General features: G+C 36.4%; 1 protein-coding gene across 7 annotated transcripts in view; it reads right to left on the bottom strand.

The window, feature by feature from the left end:
• The window catches only part of LOC306872643 (sister chromatid cohesion protein PDS5 homolog A), a gene marked incomplete at its 3' end in the record, with an annotated part of 50,904 nt that overhangs the window by 10,668 nt on the left and 15,984 nt on the right, over window positions 1-24,252 (bottom strand). For all 7 annotated transcript variants that reach the window (XM_079421304.1, XM_079421303.1, XM_079421302.1 and 4 more), the window contains exons 3-19: window positions 8,372-8,575; window positions 8,051-8,137; window positions 7,789-7,886; window positions 7,579-7,705; window positions 7,407-7,487; window positions 6,944-7,084; window positions 6,738-6,853; window positions 6,538-6,632; window positions 6,298-6,443; window positions 3,713-3,864; window positions 3,470-3,583; window positions 3,235-3,316; window positions 1,799-1,847; window positions 1,500-1,639; window positions 1,207-1,322; window positions 465-570; window positions 60-220 (exon numbers count right to left, since the gene is read on the bottom strand). In XM_079421304.1, the coding sequence (XP_079277430.1) occupies window positions 60-220; window positions 465-570; window positions 1,207-1,322; window positions 1,500-1,639; window positions 1,799-1,847; window positions 3,235-3,316; window positions 3,470-3,583; window positions 3,713-3,864; window positions 6,298-6,443; window positions 6,538-6,632; window positions 6,738-6,853; window positions 6,944-7,084; window positions 7,407-7,487; window positions 7,579-7,705; window positions 7,789-7,886; window positions 8,051-8,137; window positions 8,372-8,575 (2,015 nt within the window). The remainder of the gene's footprint in view (window positions 1-59; window positions 221-464; window positions 571-1,206; window positions 1,323-1,499; window positions 1,640-1,798; window positions 1,848-3,234; window positions 3,317-3,469; window positions 3,584-3,712; window positions 3,865-6,297; window positions 6,444-6,537; window positions 6,633-6,737; window positions 6,854-6,943; window positions 7,085-7,406; window positions 7,488-7,578; window positions 7,706-7,788; window positions 7,887-8,050; window positions 8,138-8,371; window positions 8,576-24,252) is intronic.

Genomic DNA, 24,252 nt, shown 5'->3' with positions numbered 1-24,252 from the left:
GATGAGACTTAGTACTGGTTCTAAACAGTTGTGTGTATGCACGTGGGAGTTGTTCATACGAGCGAATCTGTGGCAGTTCTGTCTCAATCTTTTGTCCTGTGTTTCTGAAGATCTGTATCGCTGCTTCTGCCACTTTATCGTCCTCCATCTTCAGACACTGCAGCAAAGACTCGTATGTCTCAGCTGAGTGGAACGCAGTAGGGTGAGTAAATGACAAAACCTAAGGTAGGGACAGTCAGAACAGCAAACTTGCATTAACATGAAGAACATAACTGTAAATGAGTCAAAGATACTTAGTACTGAGGAGAGCAATAGCCCATATTTTGTTTTCAGCAATTTATTTTAATATTTTTATATTACGTGATCTACATTGCACTTCAAACTCTTATTTCAAAAGAGCTAGAAATCCTGTTTTCCATTATATTTCAACTTTAAACTAGTGCATTTGCAGTTACAAACAGTACCTTGAGTAGCTCAAGTCCAGCACGAATGGCAGTATCAGGGGTTACTCCCTCATCTTCATCATCAGCAGTGCCCTCAATTGACTTATTTAACAGCTTAACCAGGGCGCTACATACACATACACACACACATTATTGGTGATCCAAAACGTTTACACAATACCTGCAGTTACACTTCACTCTCACTAGATGTCTCACCCATAACAAGCTATTCAGACTGTTACACAACCGTTGAGAGGAAAAAAGCACATGGCCCATATTGCGCTTATCTCTCTCCCACTCTGTCAGTTTCTCTTTCCTTCTCATTCATGTTCTCGCTTTACATCTGCAGGTGCACTGAATCTGATATGAGTCCATATCCGATATTGCTGTTCAAACAAAGTGCATGCATTCTCTCTGACTGTGCTTCATCCTGCACAACATTTCCGATTTGCTTTTCTGACTTGATTTTTATGGTTGATTGTCTGCACAGTTATTTTGCAGGTGTGAAAATTGGAATTTATTTGGGCATTGTAGTCCATGTACAGTATGTTTAAAACAGCTGTTATAATAACGACCCTTGATAGACAGCATTTGTGGAAAATAATGGACTCAAAACAATAATATTATAATAATAATAAAAAAAAGTGTTTCAATAAGGTATTTTAACTAAAAATACAATGGCAATCTTTGCTGGATGCATGTTCATTACTTAAAAAAAAAAAAAAAAAAAAAAGATCATCTGCCATTTGACCTCATCGCCTACCTGATGGCCTCAGAGTCGATGTGCACCGGTGCGATTCTCTCCAGCAGAAATTTCACCATCTCCAGGAATGGGTTTGTGGGTTGCTTGGGGAATGTCAGCTTTCGTGTGATTTCCCTCTGGGGAAAAAAAAAACCCCACTCTTAAATGACTTATATCTGTTTAATGTGTAATACTACTACATACTGTTGATTGGAACAGGTCTTAGTTAATATGCATTATATATAAAAAACCTATCATGTGAGCTTGGAAAGTGCAGTGTTGAATGTGATTGGTGGAGATGTTTTTAAACTTACCACACACTGTTCAGCCTGTTTACATGAGCAGGTGGGGCTGATCAGTTGCTCAAGCTGAAGACGAAGTTTCTCATCTTCACCCAGAACCTGATTAAACTTCTTCATAAAGTCCTGAGCTTTACCTGGATCTGGGAGATTCTCTGAGAATGAGAGAGACGAATTACACATTGTGAAACCTGTTGGATCCACTAACTATGCATTTACAGGTATATATATATATATATATATATATATATATATATATATATATATATATATATATATATATATATATATATATATATATTGTGTGTGCTTACTAGCGATGGTCATAAGTTTTCCAAACATGGCTGTGGTGTTTGCTTCAGACTGCAGGAAGAAAAAAACAACATGGTTATATTTTAGTTTGTCACTGTATCTGTCATTTATACTAATGCTTTGGCATGTAAAATAAATGTCAAACAGTCAAGACAATAAAACATTTGATTAGGACAACACATTCTCAATGTCCCTTAGAACATTTTTAATAAAAATATACACAATATGCGAAGGAAATGGCTCACACTTCCCCCCCGGTTTCACAGACAAGGTTTAAGACTAGTCCTAGATTAAAATGTAAATCTGAGCTTTTTCAAATGAAAGAAACTTGCACTGACTGATCTTAAAATATATCAGTGCCTTTGTTTTGTCTTAAGATGCACACCAGTAATGTTTTTTTCTAAGGCATGTTTATAAAAATTACTTTAATGTCTTAATTGAACTATGGCCTAATCCTGGTTTAGGCTAAGGTCTATGAAACCAGGCCTTCTAGAAATTAATGCAAGCTTCAGAAGAGATGAAGATTATCAGTAAGAACAAATTTCTGTCTTGTCACGATACTCGAATTTCAATATACAATACAATACCTTGAAAAATATTGGTATTCAATACCATTTGACACCACTGAGAAAAACTGGCACAACATTAAGAGCATTAAATTCTAACAGTTTCTAAGATTCTATGTAAGTATCTAAGATAATAACAATAATATTAACTGTAATAATAATAACTGCAAAACAACAAAAATGATTTCATACTACTACATTAGTCTAATTAAAATACAACTTGATTTCTTTACTTGTTTGTAAATGCTTTTCATTACAAATCTACATTAAATGCTGTAACTATTAATCCATAAATGTTGAAAATTATGCACATGTGATGACATGTAACTGGCGCACACCGTATCACCAATAGCCTGTTTAACTCACAGCACATGCAAAGATTGAGTTAGCTGCATTTTAATTGAAATTATATTGTACTGTCAACTTGATGTAGAGGAAAAAGTGAGAGTGCAGATGGTACGAGTGCAGCAATACTGCAGAAAATTAATATTGAGAATATACATATACATCTATAAGCCTGGTCCTTGTAAAGTTCTACAGTATGACTTCATGAGATGTGGAATACTGTGCACAATTCACAATTTATGTGTGTATATTGTAGACCTGGTCACCATGAGCTGTCATTACACAGACTTTTCGTGTTCCTCTGAAAAATAATGACAGCATACAGATTCGAAACAAGATAACGGAGTAAATATTTATAATTTTTGGGTTAACTATGACTTTAACAAATAAAGAGAGCATCAAGGTGAATGTGAGCTATCACAGCCTTTTTATGGTGTGTTTGTGTGTGCATTTTCCAATAATAGAGCCAAATATGTAAGGGAGTATTATCATACCATACAGAGTATTGTGTAGTGTGTGTAACTTACTGTAGGTAATTTGTGTAAGTCCAGCAGTTCTCGAACAAGCCCTCTCAGCATATTCTGACACTTCCACATTTCATTCAGTGCTCTGAAAAACAATGAGATGTTCTCTGCTTGATATAATTAAACACATCAGTGAGATGAGTGCTGTTAATAGATGTACAGTGATACTGTCCAAAACGTTCAGATGACTCTCTCTTGGTCATCTGAGAAGCTTTTAAAACAGTCGATTAAGACTCACTTGACTGCGTTAGTGTCCAGGCAGGCATAAAGGTAGTACAGGCACTTCATCTTCTCCTCAGTCTCCAGACTGTGAGGAACCATGTACTGTGCAAAGATCTTCTCCACCAGCAACCTATTACACAAGCACACTTTAAGAACCTGACGCTTCGATATTAGGCATGCTTCATTGTTTAATGTCAATAAATTAGTCAATGAAGCACATGAAATCATTTGTGTGTACATGCAGGTGTGTGGCTCCTACTTGTCATCTATGCTGTTCTGGTAGTAGATGTGTAAGAGCTTGTCTTTGATCCAGCTGATTTTCAATGCGGACTCCTTCCCGGCCTCATGGTGCAGACAGTACTTCTTATAAAGCTGAGCCAACCCCATCATTGCTTCTTTACGGACACGCCACTGAAACAAAACAATTAAATTTAATCTAATACATCAGAAGTGTTCTGTGTTTTTCTCAGCTCCCTTTTCATTTACAGTCCAAGTAGATTTAAATCACGGCTCCAAGATATATCAAAATAAAATCGATATTGCAATACAAGTCTATCAAATCACAATGGAATTTATCGAAATTTCCAGAATATACAGCCAGGTCCATAAATATTGGGACATCGACACAATTCTAACATTTTTGGCTCTATACACCACCACAATGGATTTCAAATGAAACGAACAAGATGTGCTTTAACTGCAGACTGTCAGCTTTAATTTGAGGGTATTTACATCCAAATCAGGTGAACGGTGTAGGAATTACAACAGTTTGCAGATGTTAAGGGACCAAAAGTAATGGGACAATTGGCTTCTCAGCTGTTCCATGGCCAGGTGCGTGTTATTCCTTCATTATCCCAATTACAATGAGCAGATAAAAGGTCCAGAGTTCATTTCAAGTGTGCTATTTGCATTTGGAATCTGTTGCGGTCAACTGTCAAGATGAGATCCAAAGAGCTGTCACTATCAGTGAAGCAAGCCATCATTAGGCTGAAAAAACAAAACAAACCCATCAGAGAGATTGCAAAAACATTAGGCGTGGCCAAAACAACTGTTTGGAACATTCTTAAAAAGAAGGAACGCACCGGTGAGCTCAGCAACACCAAGAGACCCGGAAGACCACGGAAAACAACTGTGGTGGATGACCGAAGAATTCTTTCCCTGGTGAAGAAAACACCCTTCACAACAGTTGGTCAGATCAAGAACACTCTCCAGGAGGTAGGTGTATGTGTCAAAGTCAACAATCAAGAGAAGACTTCACCAGAGTGAATACAGAGGGTTCACCACAAGATGTAAACCATTGGTGAGCCTCAAAAACAGGAAGGCCAGATTAGAGTTTGCCAAACGACATCTAAAAAAGCCTTCACAGTTCTGGAACAACAGTTTTTGAAGGGAAAGAAGTGGACTGTTATGCAATGGCCAAGTCAATCACCTGACCTGAATCCGATTGAGCATGCATTTCACTTGCTGAAGACAAAACTGAAGGGAAAATGCCCCAAGAACAAGCAGGAACTGAAGACGGTTGCAGTAGAGGCCTGGCAGAGCATCACAAGGGATGAAACCCAGCGTCTGGTGATGTCTATGCGTTCCAGACTTCAGGCTGTAATTGACTGCAAAGGATTTGCAACCAAGTATTAAAAAGTGAAAGTTTGATTTATGATTATTATTCTGTCCCATTACTTTTGGTCCCTTAACAAGTGGGAGGCACATATGCAAACTGTTGTAATTCCTACACCGTTCACCTGATTTGGATGTAAATACCCTCAAATTAAAGCTGACAGTCTGCAGTTAAAGCATATCTTGTTCGTTTCATTTGAAATCCATTGTGGTGGTGTATAGAGCCAAAAATGTTAGAATTGTGTCGATGTCCCAATATTTATGGACCTGACTGTAGGTCATGTTTTTTTAACGTGACAAATTCCAAATGGACTGTATAATGCATTTAATGTCAAACATGCAACACATGGGCAAAGCTCACATAAAATACACACATACGACAAAGACAATGTTACATTGCTCAGCAGGTCAGTGTGACCACCTTACCGCCATGGTGTTACTCTAAACATGTACTTGTGAAGTATGCTGTTATGTATGAATATAAGTGGATATTGGGACACGAGTGAAGTACAAAGCTTACAAAACAAATAACAGTTTTGCTACCAAATGCTAGGCTACATTGCAAATATAGAAAAATTTTGAATTGTGCCGAATGAAAGAGCTACATGAGAGTTTCTGCATCAAGCCGTTCTGAGAGGCTTAAATACTGTATTATGAGCTGAGTGTAAATGAATAGTTCCATGTCTCATTCTGAAACCTGCAGCACATATTTGCTGGCAAAACAGCAAATTAAAAGTTTGATGGTTTAACATTTGAAAAGAAATTAAGATGCAAATAGTACACTGTACTTTTACAGTTGTACTATAAATGCATTTTTATTAAATATTACTTTTATTTTACAGTTCAATAGTCACTTTTGCTTAATATTTTTTATTTAATAATAACAAAAAATATATTTTGTTATGGCGGTATTGAATGTGTCAAAAATAGTGGGAATGTAAACTAAGATTTTTTCCCTTTAATGTTAATGAAAGAGGTGTGAGTTGATTCAAATTGTTCAGCCATGAAGAATGGTGCGCACACAAAAATAAACTGAAAAGTTACTTTTTACTCAGTAAATTATATATGCTCCATGCAGATCCACCACTAATAAATCACCCAAATCATTCTGGAATAATTAATTCTTTCTTTAAAGGCAATACAGTACTTGTTTCATGTTTCATATCACTGAAAAAAAAATCATGGCATTGAGCTCAGATGACTTTAAGGTAACCTTTGCATCTTTCTCACCCTCTTGTCCAACATCCTCTCTCTCACAAACCCCAACAGTTGATCATTCACAAGGTTCAGATCTTTCTTCCCTGCGTTGATGATGGTCACAATGACATCATGCCTGATTGCCTCCTCTGGGTCATGTGATCTCACCTTCAGAAAATCTGATGTGACAGACAGACAGTTACACAAGATGTTTACGAGTCAAGCAATGCTTAAAATGGACAAAATCAGTAGACATCACACATTAATCCACACCAGTAAGATCCTTGGCAAGGTCTGGGTGGTTCATCAGGCAGTGGCTAGCAAACTTCACACACTCCAGTCTCACAGGAACATGGATGTCATTGAATCTTTGGGAGGAAAATAAAAAATAAAATCAATTCAATAAACCCTCAAATGATAAATACTCAAAATCTGTCTTTCAGTACAGTTTTTCAGTGGTAGGAATCTCTCACCTTCCCAGAAAGCACTGCCAGAGTGGGCGATTCTGAGTGGCCAGTTCAGAGTCTTTTGCTCCAAAGAGTTTAGCCAATAGTTTCACCACAGCCAACCTCTCCTCTCCATCATTACTCTAAACAGACAACAAAAAACAGATTAGTCTTAAAATAAAAGGGTTTGTATGCAACCTGGTGCGGAAGTAAGTGTGTGTGCATTAAGTCACCTTCAATTTGAACTCAAGTTGTGGCATCACAGAGACAAGGAGCAGAGGGTCGATTGCAAAGAGCTCCTGAATGAGGTCAAATACATGCTCAGACAGATCACTCACGGAGGACTTTCCCATCACCAGCACCTGATTAAAGAACTACAGAGAAAGAAGAAAGTCAACACAAGATCTGTCATAAAATTGTCTTAAAAGGAACTGAACTCATTACATCATTGAAATGTACTAAATCAGTGGTCTCAAACTCAATTCCTGGAGGGCCACAACTGCACAATTTAGCTCCAACCAGCTCCAACTCACACCTGCTTGGAGGTTTCTAGTGCTCCTGAAGAGCTTGATTAGCTGGATCGGCTGTGTTTGATTAGGGTTGGAGCTAAACTGTGCAGAGCTGTGGCCCTCCAGGAATTGAGTTTGAGACAAGTACTAAATACTCAAAGGACAAATGGACATTTTTGTGACTCACTGAGGCAATGCAGGTTTCAATGGTCTGAACCGTTCTCTTCAGAAGAGTCTTGGCCAGGTCATATGCCTGCTTATTCAAGTTCTAAAGCACAGAAAGAGGTACAACCACACACTGATTAGCCATCTGACTGGACTGGGAAATGAGACTGGGAAGTAATAAGATGTTTGCCTACTTTGTGAGCAGAGATGAGGTTGATGAGGATTGTGTCCAGCAACTCCTGCGTCACTCCATCTCCCTCCATGATGATGGAACTCATCAGGTCCAACATGTGCATCTGCACCTTCTGATTATGGCTGTTACTGGAAGAGGGAGAAGTCCTGATCAAAAAGAGTACAGTTGCGTAACAGAAGAGACTATTAAACTCACTTAAAATTAAACTCACTTGATGACAGAAAAGAGGGTTTTGAAGAGCTGGATGAAGATTTCATTACAGTCCTCCAACTCAAAACAGATGTTGTAGGACTTCACCCATGCCAGGTTCTGTGCAAATTAAAGTTCAAAATATGACAATTAAACTACATTCTAAATCTTAAATGAAAAACAACTGCTGCTATGTGGCTTATAATCCCACAAGCCTGAAAGCACATTTAAAACATGCTAAACAACCAGTTATTTGTGAAAACGCAAAGAAAAGAAAAGCTCACCTCTAGTAAGTAAAAATATCTGTTGAACTGAGGGCTCTTGGTATCCTCTAATCCCTTCAACTGCCGCGTAATGAATAGAAAAATTTCCTAGATGGAGGATAAAAAGAAAATTAATTTTTTTTAAACTGTAGAGCTGATCTCAATTCTGTGTTGGTTCATAATGGGTGATGGGATAGCGTGCAGGATGGGGAAAAAAGACAGCTTGACATGAGGTGCAAGTGTGAGATCAGTTTTCAATCATACATTTTTCGTGAAAGTCAGTTTATCAATAAAGTCATATGTGAGATATGAAATTTATCTTTTGAGCAGTACATGTCATACCTTGAGCTTGTCATGTGAGGTGTATGGGGCCTCTGGAGCATAAATCCTGAAGATGTCAGCTAGACAGCAGGCCACAAGTAACCGTACATCCTTGTTGGGGTTTCGCAGGAAAAACTCAGAGGCTAAGTGAAGAGCCAAAGCCAAGTACTGCTGCTTCTCCTCCTCCGAGTCTTGATCCATGTCCATATATGTCTTGACCACCAACTATAAGATAGAAAGGTGCCATTTAATGACCATTTACAGTTTCTCTTATACACGGAGTAAAATATCTCAAAATATTTAATTCATCATTCTATAAAAGGCAAATCTCTCTAAACTTTAGACACAATCTACCTGCTTTTACACATTGCAAAACCTATTTAACAAGTTTAAACAACAAAAAAAAAGGTTTTCTGTTAAATTTAGAGATGCAGTTTAAGACACTATTAACAAATCCAGCAGCACTTGAACACAATTTTTAGGTTAATAGATACAACAATACATTAACATTCAATAAATCTGCATTAATGAAGTGAAGGGAATTTATCTACTTTATTTTTAAAGGTAAGAACATAATATTATTATAGTTACCATTAACAAAATGATTTAAGAGCACAAATAGTTTTACTGCATTTTGCAGACATATGAATTGCTACCAAATCATCACACACTGTTGCAGCGGCAGATGACTACTGTTAGACATGAATGAGCGAACAAGACACTGAAACTGACAATCCTCAAAACCCTGCCTGTGGCAGGCAGCAGTGGAACACCACTCTTTCCTCCATCTCATCAGCACAAACTCTACAAGCTGTAGGCTAAATTTAACACTAAAGCATTTTCATTTTAAAATGCATAACTTTGCCACGGTTACTCCTGGCATCCACACTACTCCAGAGTTTTCAACCCTCGAAAATGTCGCAGACCCTGTTTTAGTTTAAAAACTCTAGGGTAGCATTTCAGTGTAGACTGATCAAAATGGAGACTTTTGAAAACGAAGGAATGGCTGCCACTTACGCTCCCTGACTGGGTCTTCTGGGTCAACATCATACTGTCCATAAGAACTTGTTAGCTAATTTTAGTTTATTTTCAAGCTAGTTTACTTTATTTTCTTTAAACAGAATCATAATTTCTATTCATTTTCCACTGATTTATGAGATATGATGAGCATTAGTGGCTTTCAGCATTGTCTTTCTGTTTTAAAATGAAAAAGCACTAGTGTAAATGCAGCATTACACAGCCAATACAGAAAGAGGAATAACACAGACTAACTTTGACTAAATCAAAACTAGGGTTGTGACTGTGGAAATTTTGCCACCGGTTATTCGAAGTGTGACAACATCAGTACTAAAGGTATCACCATGGCAGGTGGTGGGGCTCTTTTCCTCATTTTGCTTAGCTTTTAAATAGCGAAAGAGCGGCAAATCAGCGCTACAAAATACAACGTCAAACTCACTTAGCCTAAAAATCATAGCAGTTTTATTAACAAAACAAATAAAAATACATTTATGTCTTATATAAAATAACAAATAACTTGCACAAAGTTTAAATGGGTGTAACACTGAAAATAAGTAAACATTGTGGAACCAAATAAATAAGAAACGTAGAAAGTTTATAAGCAAAACGAATAAGAAAGCTTGCAGGCACAGCATACACCTTGATGTCAAATAAAATAAACGAATTACACAAAGTTTAAAGTAAAAATCAGCAAACACTGTGGAACTAATTAAATGAGAAACTAATGTTTAAAAAAACAAACAAAATCGCCTTAGATGAACGGCAAAATCAACAGGCTTTTCAAAATCCAAAATATTGTCAAACAGGCGCTTTTGCATTTCGTTTTGAAACTAAATCATCTGCTATCGCCTCACTCTTCTTGTCAGTCAGCTCGACTCTCCTGACGTGATAAATTAAATCTGATCTGAGATGCGACTGTTATTTGGCGCTTTTCCACTGCATGGTACGGCACAGTACGGTTCGGTACGGTTCACTTTTGGGGGTGGGGGGTTTTTCCACTGGGTACAGTACCTGGTACTTTTTTAGTACCACCTCGGCTGAGGTTCCAAGCGAACCGTACCGTTACCAAAACGTGACGTGTAAACTCTGCTGATCACTGACCGTCTCGTTGCACAAAGTGTTTTTTCTGTTTGGCTTTGGCTAGTTTAAATCACGGAGTCATTTGTGTTCATCGCTGAATTCAAGCGTTTCACACTGGATCTCACAGCGCTGTTTAGTGCCCGTGTGACCGAGTAAACGCATTTGCTCTAGTGAGCTTGCGCCGTGCGGCAGTTTGAACTTTGATCCGAGGGGATAAACGGTCCGTGTGGAGTGATTCAAATGAGTCACGCCATTTCCTTCCGCTTTTGTTGCATAAACATTATAATCGAACTCTTCATATCGTTTTATCAAGGAAAATTATATCGCGATAATTATCGTTATCGAATTATCGCCCAGCCATAACTACATGACTTTCAAAATTTGAAAAGATTTTTAAAACACCAGACATCATACATTTACTGACTTTGTTAATAGTGACAGAGGAAGACTGGCCATCATACACTAAACGACTGAGGATCACACACTACCAGACTTTAAATTCCTTCCGATCACAACAAACTCACACAGGAATGTGTGCATTGTTGCTAAGGAGACACGTGACAAATTAAAACAATGTGTTTTAAAATCTGCTGAAAATATCAAACATGTTTGATCTCCTTCGACTGGATGGAATCAAAGTCTGAAGCGAAAAGAATCAGTGTCTGTGATCATTATACATAACGTGATTTTCTATGGAATCAGTCGATTCAAATCTGCAGACTGGCTCTGACCTTTGGCAACTAGCATCAACTTTTTCAGACTGTAAATCGGTGGAAAATTGGGCCAAAAATCATGTAGTGTATTTCAGCCTTAACCCTCAAAGACCGAGACTATGTATATTTTGTTGTTATACACGGTTTCCATTTTCTTTACTCCCTAAATGTTATGGGACACATCCATATTGTTAGTAAAGTAAATATAAAAGCGCCTATAACAATATTGTAATAAATGGAAATATCTTGCTTTGGGAATGTTATATGTAGAAAAAAAATATTTGGAAGTGTAAAACACCCAGATACAACTTTCTAAAGAAAAAAAAAATCCAAACTCCAGGAGTTTTTATTTGAGTACACAGTAAAAAAAAAAACCCCAATTATTGCTTGCGTTTTTCTTAAAATTCTGGAAATCCATTAATTCTTAGAGAAAACAAAGGGGAAATTGGGACTTTAAATTAGCTAGACTGAAACTTCAAGTTCTCTTGTTTATAATGATATATGGCAGTTAATGCTGACTGCTAGAATAGACCTGAAAAAACAGAAAAATGTACAGGTGTCAGGTGCCCCAAAAATGTTCTAGGTCTTTAAGGGTTAAGAGACTATAGATAAGTTGACATCCATTTAATAAGAGGCTTCATAATTAGGTTAGTTTCGGTGTTCATCGCTTCATCCTCATGAAAGAAATGTTTTATTGGTTTGTTTTATTTGATTTTTGAATACGTGTTATTTCGCTGTACGTGGACTAATATAGATGTTGCAATGTGGTTAAATGTCATGTCACTTCACTATGAATATATAACTGATCAAATTGAATATCTTGTTGCTTGATTTTAGTGTTCCGTTTTTTGTGATTGACTCTGTACCTTCAAATCAAACACTTTTCAATTATTCTTTAAAAAGATTGTTTAAAATAAACAAGAATTTTTAATAAAACATGATGTGAGCTTATTGGGGTGTGCTTAAAGGGTACAAAAACGTACCCATTAAGCAAAGCTAGACTTTTTGCATTTAATGATAGTAGATGATAATCAATGCTTTTGTCATTTAAAATAAAATTAGATATTTTTGTGCGAGAGATATTTTATTTTAACATAACATATATCGATAAATATTGAAATAAATATCTTTGTCATCAAAAATGTCTCAATGTAGAATTTGGCGTGATTATTATGTACATTTACCCTATATTATTTTAAACAAATTATGAACTCTAAAAGATTCAGAATTTTTACAACTCTTTTGCTTTAGACTAGGGATGTAAACAATTAATCGACGATCGATTAATTGTCAATAAGCAATGTAATCGATAAAAGCTATCGATGGTCGATTAAGCAGTTTCATTTTGGGGTGTGAGCGGCTCATGCGCAAAACACGTGCAAACGTCTATGAGGGACGGTGAATTTACTAATGTACAAACTACGCTTTTAATGTGATCCAAGTTCTTTTGTATTGAAATGTAGTAATAAGTCATGTTCAATTATAATTTCCCTAAATAATTGTTATATATCGGGCACTTTGCTTTGACAGGGCTGCGCGCACGCGAGCAGGAGAGATAGCTACTATTCATTCATACAACTTGTTAATTCATTCATACAAATTAATTTGTGGCCACTGTCCAGTTTTCATTCATTTGTTCCCTAGAAAACGCATGAATTTAAATGCGGGAGCTGTTTATGTAACAAATTCTTAATTCATGGTCACAAAATCTTTCATTTCCCCCCACGTTTACCACAGTAAGAGATGCGAAAACAGTGATTAAAACAATAAAAATAAACCTGCGAACCTAGAGGGTGAGACAGTGAGGATTTGGGAAAAGAAACAATAAATAATATTCAATTCGTGACCATCTGGCAAAACAGAACAAAATGGCGCATACAGCTTGATTTAGATGTATGCATGCGCTCGAACGGCATGAATCCAAAAGCATGGTCGCGATGTAACATTTGCCTGCTAACCAATTATTTCTCTTATTAACAAAGCTTTGTACCTCACTTGTGTCATAATACTCACATTAAAATGTTGCAAATGGATAACAGTGTGTTTTGCCATTGCAACGCCGGTGGTTTTGGAAACGGATCACTGACCGCATGTCACAGCCCCACGCGCCGTACTTGCGTTTGGGATAATTTTATTTTAAATCTCGATAATGTCAATTGCAGACATTGTGACGATGTTTTAAAATAAAACAACGAGCACCATGAAACTATTTAAAAAGGCACATTCAGCGGTCTCCGTGACAGAATATGAAACAGCCCACAAAATAACGATCCCATGTGTAACTACGGCGCGCTCTCTTCATTTTATCAAATGATCATAAAATCACATCCATTCATTTTACGATCCTGCTACTAGCTTTTTATTTAGACCAAAAACCCCTTTCATTCTGGTGAGGAAGCTGGCGTTTTGAGTAGAATCTGCACATCCTGTCATGCCGGTGACTATATGCTACTGCAATAGACTCATTTTGCAGTATTAAGGTTAGCGATTAATCGATTAATCGATCGTTAATTTAAACGACGATCGATTGTGGAAATGATCGAAAACTGACATCCCTACTTTAGACCAACTACAAATGTTCAATCTTAAAATTAAATTAAGGTTATTACTGCATCTTTCCGAGAAAAAAATAAAAATAAATTAAAGCTGCAAGCAGCGATGACGGTAGGGCTGTATACCTTGGAGAACCTGGCGATACGATACATACCTCGATACACAGGTCACGATTCGATACGTACCTCGATACAGAGCTGTCTCGATACGATTTGATACAATGTGACACGATTCGATACAATTCAATAAAAATACATGGGCCAGAGCCAATTAGTTAATGCTGAACACATTTACTCAACAAACAGAACTCTGCATTTTTCTTCAATTTATTGAAGACAAAAGTGCATTATAACAGTGCATTTTGCTTAAATATTTGCAACTTTAAGTGCTCTGATTAATTGTACACAAATTGTATTAATCTGGAAATTACCACAAGTCAACATTTAACTTTCCAAGGGTACAGTCTGAGCTCACACAAGCACAAAATCTTCTTCTTATTATTTTTAACTTCTTATTAAATCTTCTTATAATTCTTTTTTGTGACACCATGTACTGCCATAACATATTTCACTATGAAATCGCTTAAATGCTACATCTTGCTTTAACATTTTCCAAGAGTTTTTTTGAAACTCGCGGGCGCCGCTGCGCCCCCTAATGGCTGGGCGGAGTATCGATACTAAGGGCTAGAATATCGATACTGTATCTTTTTTTATTATATCGGTATGCATCTAAGAATCGATATTTTGAGCACACCCCTAGATGACGGGCCCAAGCCATCAGTGCAACCGCCACCCCCGCGGCATCAGGAAAACGGTGCACAGCGAGCAAACGCATTACAGTAACCCTCTGGCAGTTTGGATTTGATGGATTCAGCAATGAAAGGTTTAATCCAAACCATCAAGACTGTGAAACATACACACACACACACACACACACACACACACACACACACACAACAATACATAAAACTTCTGTAACACTTCCAATAAAGTTTCAGTTACTAAGATTAACTATATTAACTAACAAGAACAATACTTCTATAGCGTTTACCAGAGGTCGACCGATTGATCGGCCGGACGATTTTTGGCATTTTTTTATTAATTGGCATCGGCCGATTGTGCTGCAAATTAGGCCGATTAATATACAGGCGCGTCTGCAAGCAACATGTGATGCTGCCTCGTGCGGCAAGCAGATTGCCATTCCACTGGCACAAAGATAACCCTGTGATGTCCCCATCTGCCTGCTAACGTTTTGAGGAGAGAACTACCTGGTAGAGCTGTGCGATTAATCGAAATCGAATCGCAATCACGATTTGAGACGTTGCGATTTGATTAAGTCAGGTAGTTATAAAACATTTAGCAGTTGCCAGCCATCTATTTGTGTGAGCTCATCTAAAATGAGGACTATTTATACCTTATAAAGCATTTACAAAACAGATTTAAAGGCTCATTTATCTTCCAAACAGAAAAGTTAAAACAAACAACACAGAGGGTTACAGAACACAGAAATATTTTTTCACAATGCAAAAATTTAAACAACTTTACACTTGATAAAAAAATGAAAAATAAACCTCTGCAATTTCATTGAATAAAATAAATAAAAATTAAAGTGTAAAGTTGTAGTTTCAGTTTTTGCATCTTGAAAAAATATTTCTGTTCTGTATCCCTTGTTTTGTGTTTATTTTTTCTGTTAGGAAGATAACAGAGCCTTTAAATCTCCTTTGTAATAGATATGTCTAATAAATAAAGAACAAGCCATTTATAGCTGTATTTAAAAGCTGCTTACTATTGACTATTAATGTTGCCACAATGCTTTATAAAGGATGAACTAACTATTTACTAATGTTTAACTAATGATTCATAGAGTGCAGTTATTATAAAGTGTTACCCTATAATTTATTTTAATTGTTATGATTATTCATGAGATTTTATAAGACATTATAAGTTTTTTTTATAATGCATTATGCATTCATTATAATGCCTTAAGAATACCCTTATAATGTATTATAAATATGGGCTTCATAGAAAAGTGTTACCGTATTTATTAGTGTTAGTTAATATTCAAAACTGAAACATTAAGATTTAAAGTTTTCTGTTAACATTAATTAATGCACTGTGAAATAACGAACATTTTGATTAACATCAACAAACATTAATAAATTCTGTGAAAATATATTTTTCATTGGTAGTTCATGTTAGTTAATGCATTTACTAATGTTAACAAAGGAGACATTATTATAAAGTGTTATCAAAACCTTTAATGATTTAAGCATTTTTTAACGATTTTATTTATCTAAGCATTCGTGAAATATTTTTTCCTGCATTGCAGCTTAGTCTGCATCTGTCAGCTGAACTGTTTTACTGTTACTTTTAAACCACTATTAAAGCGTCAAAAGTTTAAACAGACCCTCTCTCTCTCACCCACCCCCTCAACACACACTGAACTCACACTCAACTCACACACCCACCCCCCACACAGAAGCAGAGTGACATCTGATGATGTCTGATAAGTTTTTGAATTTTCTGCTCTCCATAGTGTATTGTAAATTCATGGCATTAATCACATTTCCTCAGAATGACTTGTTCTGTATATGTAATTTTTTATGAAGTGTTTGGAAGCTGCTCTTAAAAGAAAAAAAAAAGTGCTATCTTTTTTTTTACTGTAACTTTAATAAATTGCCATTAAAACACTGTTCAAGATATCCTAAATCCGTTCGCAATTTAGCATCTTCAGTATCTTGGCATCATGTTGAATTTTTTTTGCTGTGAATTACTTGTTTCTGCTTGGAGGAGTATGAATTAATTTGAAGCCTGAAATTCCCAAAAATTGACATTAAAATAAAAATAGCTGACTTCCTGTTGGTCGTAGCTAATGACTGTTAATTAGAAATTTGTCCGGCTTGATTAGAACAATGTATGTACAGAGTTTGGTGTCTGTAGCTAAAACTTACCCCCCCATTTTTGACAAAAGGTGGCGCTATAGAGTGCCTCTTCCACGCCCGTTTATGAGCTTTTTCCAGTGTCTAACTATCATTAATACTGAGTGTTGAGTTTCATGACATTCTAAACATGTTATCTGCCTCAAAATCACCAGAAAAGAATTTTCAAGTTTGACAGTTTTACATCTGCCGTGTTTTGACATTATTCTGATGAAGTTTGAAGCAAATCGAGCAAAAATAAGATGCTGAATTCAAAGCATTTTGAAAACGACACTTCCTGCTGCCAGTTATTGGTGCTATAACTTTCAGTCATAAAAGTCACATCTATGCGATTGGCATCATACAACGAACAAACCACTGAAGTTTGATCAAAATCAGACAATGTATGTGGATGTTATTAAATGGCATTTCCTGTTTCTCATTTTTCACCATAACTTCATCGCCTCGTCACAGGCAAACCGTTCGAGATATCAAAAATATCTTCGCAATTTAGCATCCCCAATGTCTTGAGATCATGTTCACCGAGTGTGGTGGCAATCATTTGGAAATCCTCAGAGGAGTATATCAAATTCCAGAGCATGCGCTTTTTAAACAGCCCTGAATAGCCAACTTCCTGTTGGGCGGAGCCTAAGACATGCAGCGCGAAAGTTGTTCGGCTCAATGTGATCTATATGTGTACTGAGCTTCATATGAATACGTGCAAGTATGTGTGAGCTATACATCAAGATTTCTGACAGTTTTCCAGGGGGCGCCATAGTGCCCCTGTGCCACGCCTGGGTCCCAGCCTCGGTGGCGTCCTAATGGCCACGGATTCCAATGTGCGTGCCAATTTTCAAGAGTTTTTGAGCACGTTAAGGCCCCCAAAAGTGCCCGGATAGTAAAAAAAAAAAAAAATCCTTAGAAGAACAAGAGGGCCCTGCACCTTAATGGCTTGGGCCCTAAAAAAATGCAGCGATTGATATAGTTTATTTATAGTTATTTTCAAAGCTTCAATGTACTGTCATTATAAAAGAACTTCATTATTATTTAATTCTAACATACAAGTTCTTGTAAAAACTAACCAAAATTAAAAATAATTTGCTTATAAATATCCACACAAGGACAGACTTGGTGTTGTTTCCAAACAAAAGGAAATATATCGTTATCAGTTGATGATTTTAAATGAGTTGAAAATTATCGGCATATCAGATATTGGCAAAAATGCAAAACCGTGCATCCCTAGAAAACACAATGGCAATTTCAAGTATATTACTTGCCTAAAATAAAGACGAATGTCTTGGAGAAATTTGGAATAATTACAGATTGACAAAAATAAAATTGTTTTGGCCCTTGCAGGTGCAGTTTGAATTGCAATTTTTGTTAAAATCACAATGAAAATGAAAACAGCGACAGATAATGTCTTCCTTATTGTGACGCATATGAAACTGAATTAACAAAAAAAGGATAAAAAAAGTAGGGTGGAGACTAGACCTGTTGTTGATTGGATTTACCTATTCATAAAAGCAATGGTCATAATTTGCTACAGGTAAATAATTAGGCTAATCTGCATGAAGAGTGCAATGTTTAATTGAGATGACCATTGAGTCTTTTGCGTGCATGCATTCTTTCTGTAGCTCTCATCTTTCATAAGCACTTAACTCTTATAGTTCTAGGACCCAGGAGAAATTATTTTCTCCACTTTCTACCTCTCTCTGGCGCCTGTGTGTGTGTGTGTGAGAGAGAGAGAGAGAGAGAGAGAGAGCCCACAAGCTGTGTTTGGTAAAGTGGGGGGATGGGCAGCCTGTGCTCTAAACTCAAGGAAAGCAGTTGAGCCTCAGACTCAGTCAAAACAGCTCACTGGAAAAAGCAGGAAGGCCAGTAGTCACTCCATTTTCCTCCAAAAGACTCTGATATTCTCCCTAACAACCAAAATGTTTACACATTTAATAAGTGAATACTACACAAAGCTAGAGTGAAAGAATCTCTGGAAACATGTTTGATTGCTGCAAAGAGCCCACAGCTGTTTAATTCATTAAGGACTTAAGTAACTTGTGGCATTATGTTTCAATCTGATTACCCATTTATTTCCACCACCACTGGATATTTTGGGGGGACGGGCTGACCTAATTCATGTTTAGTTAAAGAAGGATAGCCTCATCTATGAGATCACAATGTTATTTTCCACAAAACGTGAACAACATGTTAGCTGAAAGGGTATATTTAATGGCCTGATTTGTTGAAAACATATCCGTCTATTCAGCACTGCCATAATGGTTGCGTGTCAGAATACAAAACACAATGACACACAAGTTGAAATGTAGGACTGCAAAGCATTTTATAGAAAGTCTACAAGTTGCACTTGAATGTGTAACAGTATAAAACACTCAAAAGCAATGGCTTACAAACACTTAACAGTAGGTGTGTGCAATATTTATTGTCCACAATATCGGAATTGTTTTAACAATATGCGAGCTGACATTTAGTTATGTTAAACACTTAGTTAGTCCAAAAGCATTTACTGCACGATGAAGCTATTAGAATGCCCCTATGATTAAAGCAATGTAAAGCAAAAATATCCCTGTATGTTTTTTTTATAAGACAACATATAGTTAAGTAATATTATACAAGCAAAAGTGCCGTTTTCCTGAAGGTTAGTGATCATGAATATTAACTTCATACAACGGTTTAAAAAAAACTTTAAATTTAGCATTAAAGGAACACTCCACTTTTTTTGAAAATAGGCTCATTTTACAACTCCCCTAGAGTTAAACAGTTGAGTTTTACCATTTTTGAATCGATTCAGTCGATCTCCGGGTCTGGCGGTAGCACTTTTAGCTTAGCTTAGCATAGATCAGTGAATCGGATTAGAGCATTAGCATCTTGCTCAAAAATGACCGAAGAGTTTCGATAATTTTCCTATTTAAATGTTGACTCTTCTGTAGTTACATCGTGTACTAAGACCGACGGAAAATGAAAAGTTGCGATTTTCTAGGCCGATATGGCTAAAAACTATACTCTCATTCCGGAACTTTGCTGCCGTACCGTGGGTGCAGCAGGCGCAATGATATTACACAGCGCCTGAAAGTAGTCCCCAGCTAGGTAACTAGTTATAATATAGCTGGGGACTACTTTCAGGCGCTGCGTAATATCATTGCGCCTGCCTTGCGCCAGACCCAGAGATTGGCTGAATGGATTTAAAAATGGTAAAACTCAACAGTTTAACTCTAGGGGAGTTGTAAACTGAGCCTATTTTAAAAAAAGTGGAGTGTTCCTTTAAGGGAATTATATTTTAGACACAATATTGTCTTTTTTTTTCCCCGCCAAATGAAAAAGCTGGAACAGATAAAAAAATTAAAATAATGGCAATATCGTACACCCCCCTACTCCAAAGAATTACAGTATCAAGAGGATAAGGCAGCACAACAATGTACTAATCTCTCCACCATATTATACATTACATATTCATTTCTAATTCAAAGAATGCAGAAAAAAACCCATGCACACATTTATTTGTAATTACATGTAGGTGAGAATTAGGGATGGGTACCGAAACTCGGTATTAAATCGGTCTCGGGGCTAAATTATGAAAGACCGGAGTATCGATAAGCTCTGACGTTATCGGTACTTCTGTCGGTATTGGAGAAATTAAGAAAGCACACGTACATTTATTGTTGCTCTCTCTCTCTCTCTATATATATATATATATATATATATATATATATATATATATATATATATATATATATATATATATATATATATATATATATATATATATATAATGTCGCTAGATGTTTTTATGTGCAATAATATTCAAACATTTGTCTATGATGCATTTTTGTTATGCGCAATTCAGAAGCCAGATCGCGCTTATGCGGAGGAGCTTCAGAACACGCAACATGAAAGTCCTGTTTAATTATGATAGAAGAGAGAACCAACTATTCAAACATCTGCTCACACTTTAGGCCTGTGGCTGTTATATTAAGCGAAGTATTTTTTTTTTTTTTCGATTTTGGCTTCCAAGGATTATAGCCGCATTTCTTCACAACTCCCTTCCCTTCATAGCGGCGCGGATTCGTTCCTCCGAACCAAAACTTAACATCTGAATCAGCTCAATCAGTGATTGTTATAAAATGCCGTCTTTACTGTTGCTACATTGCAGGACATATTTGATAGTAAAACGTTGAAAGTACAATCTGCTGTTCCCCAGGCTGAAATGTGTGTGCGCGCGTGTGCCTGCGCGGTGGCGTGCTCCAAAACGGACAAGCAAAGTACACTTTGAGCTTCGGGCGCGTCGAAATAACACAAAAATATGCCAAAAAATACACACACAATGTGTCAAAATGGCCGGTTATGAGAGTCTTCACTTTTATGTTTTCAGTGGACGAGAACAGTTGGGAGAAAATCCGATGCGTGTCAGTATATTGTCTTAAAGTGTCAGACTGGAGCTTGAGCCATCAATGTTAATCAAAGAACAAAATGCAAAGGGAAAATCACACACAGCTCTTAATCTTAACAACGTTATAGCTTTAATAAACATAAATCTATCAGTACATACAGTGAAAACTATGCAGTGCTCATTTACATTTGTAACTATTACTTACCTGAACATTAATATTAGTAGACCTTCATGGAAAAATGAAAGCACTGTTTATTTCATTTCGTTTGTGTGTTTGTTTTATTGTATTTGTCAGTTTGTTTTACTTTGTTTCTTTGTTCATATTCTTACAGTATCTTATCTTATGTATATAAAACACTAAAAATACCTGCACACTGGTGCATTTACAAATTTATGAAGTGCAGGCATTTTTAGTGTTTTATATACATAAGATAAGATACTGTAAGAATATGAACAAAGAAACAAAGTAAAACAAAAAGTACCGATAAGAATACCGTTAAAGTACCGGATCGATAAGCAGTATCGATAAGAGTAGTAATACCGTTAAAACCTTAACGATACCCATCCCTAGTGAGAATTAATAATCCAGAGATGCACACAGAAAACCAATGAGATCGTCTTTCTCTCCACTCTTACTTCCACAGTGAAGGAAGTGCCCTTGTCTTATAATGCTAATCTTCAGTTAACCCAGCCCTAATTAAAATGGTTTTTATAATGCAACAATGCCCATTTTTACTTATTTAGACTATGCTTTTTTGTTAATTGAAATTAACATGTCAACGTGGTCTGGTGAAAGACGGGACCTGAGGCGATTAACAATTATTCCTGCACTTGAAAAAACGTTCAATCTGTCATTTAAGCACTGGTGTCAAAAGTATTCACATTCATTACTCAAGTAGAAGTATAGATACTAGGGTTTAAAAAGACTTCTGTAGAAGTTGAAGTATCAACTCAAGTTTTTTACTCAAGTAAAAGTGTAAAAGTACTGGTTTCAAAACTACTACAAAACTAAGTAAAAGTAATGGAAGGAAAACAAAATGCCATTAAGGACAAAAGCTTAGGCCGCGGCACAGGGGCCTATTGTGCACTACCCCACCTCCTCAAAAAAACATTTTTCTAAAGGCCATAATGACTATAATGTTATATTAAAATGTTAATGTTGAAAAATGTGGGATGCACTAGGCTACCTGTTTCAGCCGGATATGTGCCCACTGAAAATGAACGCATTTTAGTACAATGCAAATACATTAAAAAACCATATATGTGTACTACTGAGCATTAACGTGTTTCATGGAGCGTAAGATATGATGACTAGTTGCCTGTAAGTATTGTAATGGTGCAAAAAGTCAAACTTCAGAGGCATGTCATCAATAACCTTTATTGGAATGTAAATGTACATCCAAGCTTAGCTGCAGGAATCTGTGAGTAGGGCTGGGTATCGATACTTTTTAGGCACCCACCGAATTGCCTCGATACCACTGAGTATCGAAAAACGTCTTGTCGTTCGGTACCAAATTTCGATACCTAAGGGGTTAATCTCATTAACGTCAGTGAGCCAATAAGCCTGCAGCACTAGGTGTGTTTGACTAGAAGTGACGCGGTGCTGATTGATCAGTGTTTGACATCCGCGAGAGCAATTCGAAAGCGTACGGAGCAGTCTGCTCTCTATATCGCGCAGTTTCGCTTACTTGACAGACTGAAGCTCGCATAACATTTCAGCGTCTGCCGTCTCACTAAATGAGGACATAAACACATGAACAACAGCTCTAGACTGCTCTGAGTCACTTCATGAGCATTTTACCGTTTGATTTGAGTAAAACTTGCGTCATATCATATACACACAGAACTGTAAAGGTATTCCCAGAAACCCGTCAAAATAAAAGTTCAGATTAACTTGGAAGACACTGCGGCAGAAATAAATTAATATTGTTCAGCAGAGTGTACATACTGCTACTACTAGGCTACTATTAAAATTATTAAAACTCTTATTTTTTAATTAATGATCACAACATTTCTTCCATGTTTTAATTTTAATAGTAAAATTTTGTTTGCCAAAATAAATAAAGTTTTATTTTCAATAATTTAAAAGAAAAATGAAATGAATGTTTTATGCCTTCATTTGAAAACCAGATACAGAACACAGAATTTCTGAGGAAAAAGAAAACATTTCATAAGGCTGTTTTAAGAATAAATTTGAATAAACTAAGTAGTTTTTATGCATTCAAATAATTAGACATACTACAACATAGAATTCAATAACAATAAAACATTTTGTGAAAGAAAATAAAACATCCACTTATGAAAGTGGATAAAGATTTTAAATTTCTTGAAGTCTTTAACAACCTAGAATAAATGAATAGAAATGATGATTCTGTCTGAGCTATGCGTTTTAAAACGAGCACGCACTAGTGTAAACTGAAAACTATTTGAGCTTTATTAAAATTATTTGCACTGATTTATTGTGTTGGCTATATTTTGTTCCTTTGTCCAGTGTCTCAGGAGATGAGTCCTTGTGTCTGTATACATGTCAACAAGCTGAAAAAAATAAAACCAACGTTTTTTGAGATAATGTTGTCTCTTAAAACTGTTTTCATAAAATTGGTATCGAAAAAAAGTATCGTTCAGGAACCGGTATCGAACTCAAGGTATCGGTATCGATATCGAACATTTTTGAACGATACCCAGCCCTATCTGTGAGGGCAACGGACGAAGAGAAAGCACCCGTTTGATAAATGAGCCAGTAGTGGACAAATAATAACTTTTAAGAAATAATCTTTTTTGAGTGTGACGTGATTTGTGTCATGTGCAGGTGCGATGGATCGCGTACAAACCAATAGGGTGTCGGAATGGTATAGATTTATATTCTCATCCAACCACAATTCACTCTATCCGGATGGCGCGATTTATCTGGATGGGTTTTTATTTTTTTATTTTTTTTGAGCGATGAGCAAGGGCGATGCTAGGATTTTCATTTTAGGGGGGCTCAGCCCCCAATGATGGTGTAATAATAAAAAATAAATATTTACAAAAAAAATTTATTAATAGGGTAGGATGGTATACTAAACTTATTGCAGTATTCCACTGTATTGCATAGATGGGTATAACATCCGAGTACAAGCCAAATACAAGTCTACCTGATCTCACACACACACACACCTGTTTACTGTACAAACCAAAAATGTTACTGTTTGCATTACTAGTACAAATCTTTTTCTATGCTCAA

Source organism: Barbus barbus, assembly GCF_936440315.1.
Source record: "Barbus barbus genome assembly, chromosome: 7".
Classification (NCBI taxonomy): Eukaryota; Metazoa; Chordata; class Actinopteri; order Cypriniformes; family Cyprinidae; genus Barbus; species Barbus barbus.
Note: the sequence above shows the minus strand (reverse complement) of the source record. Positions and strands in the feature narration are given on the sequence as shown.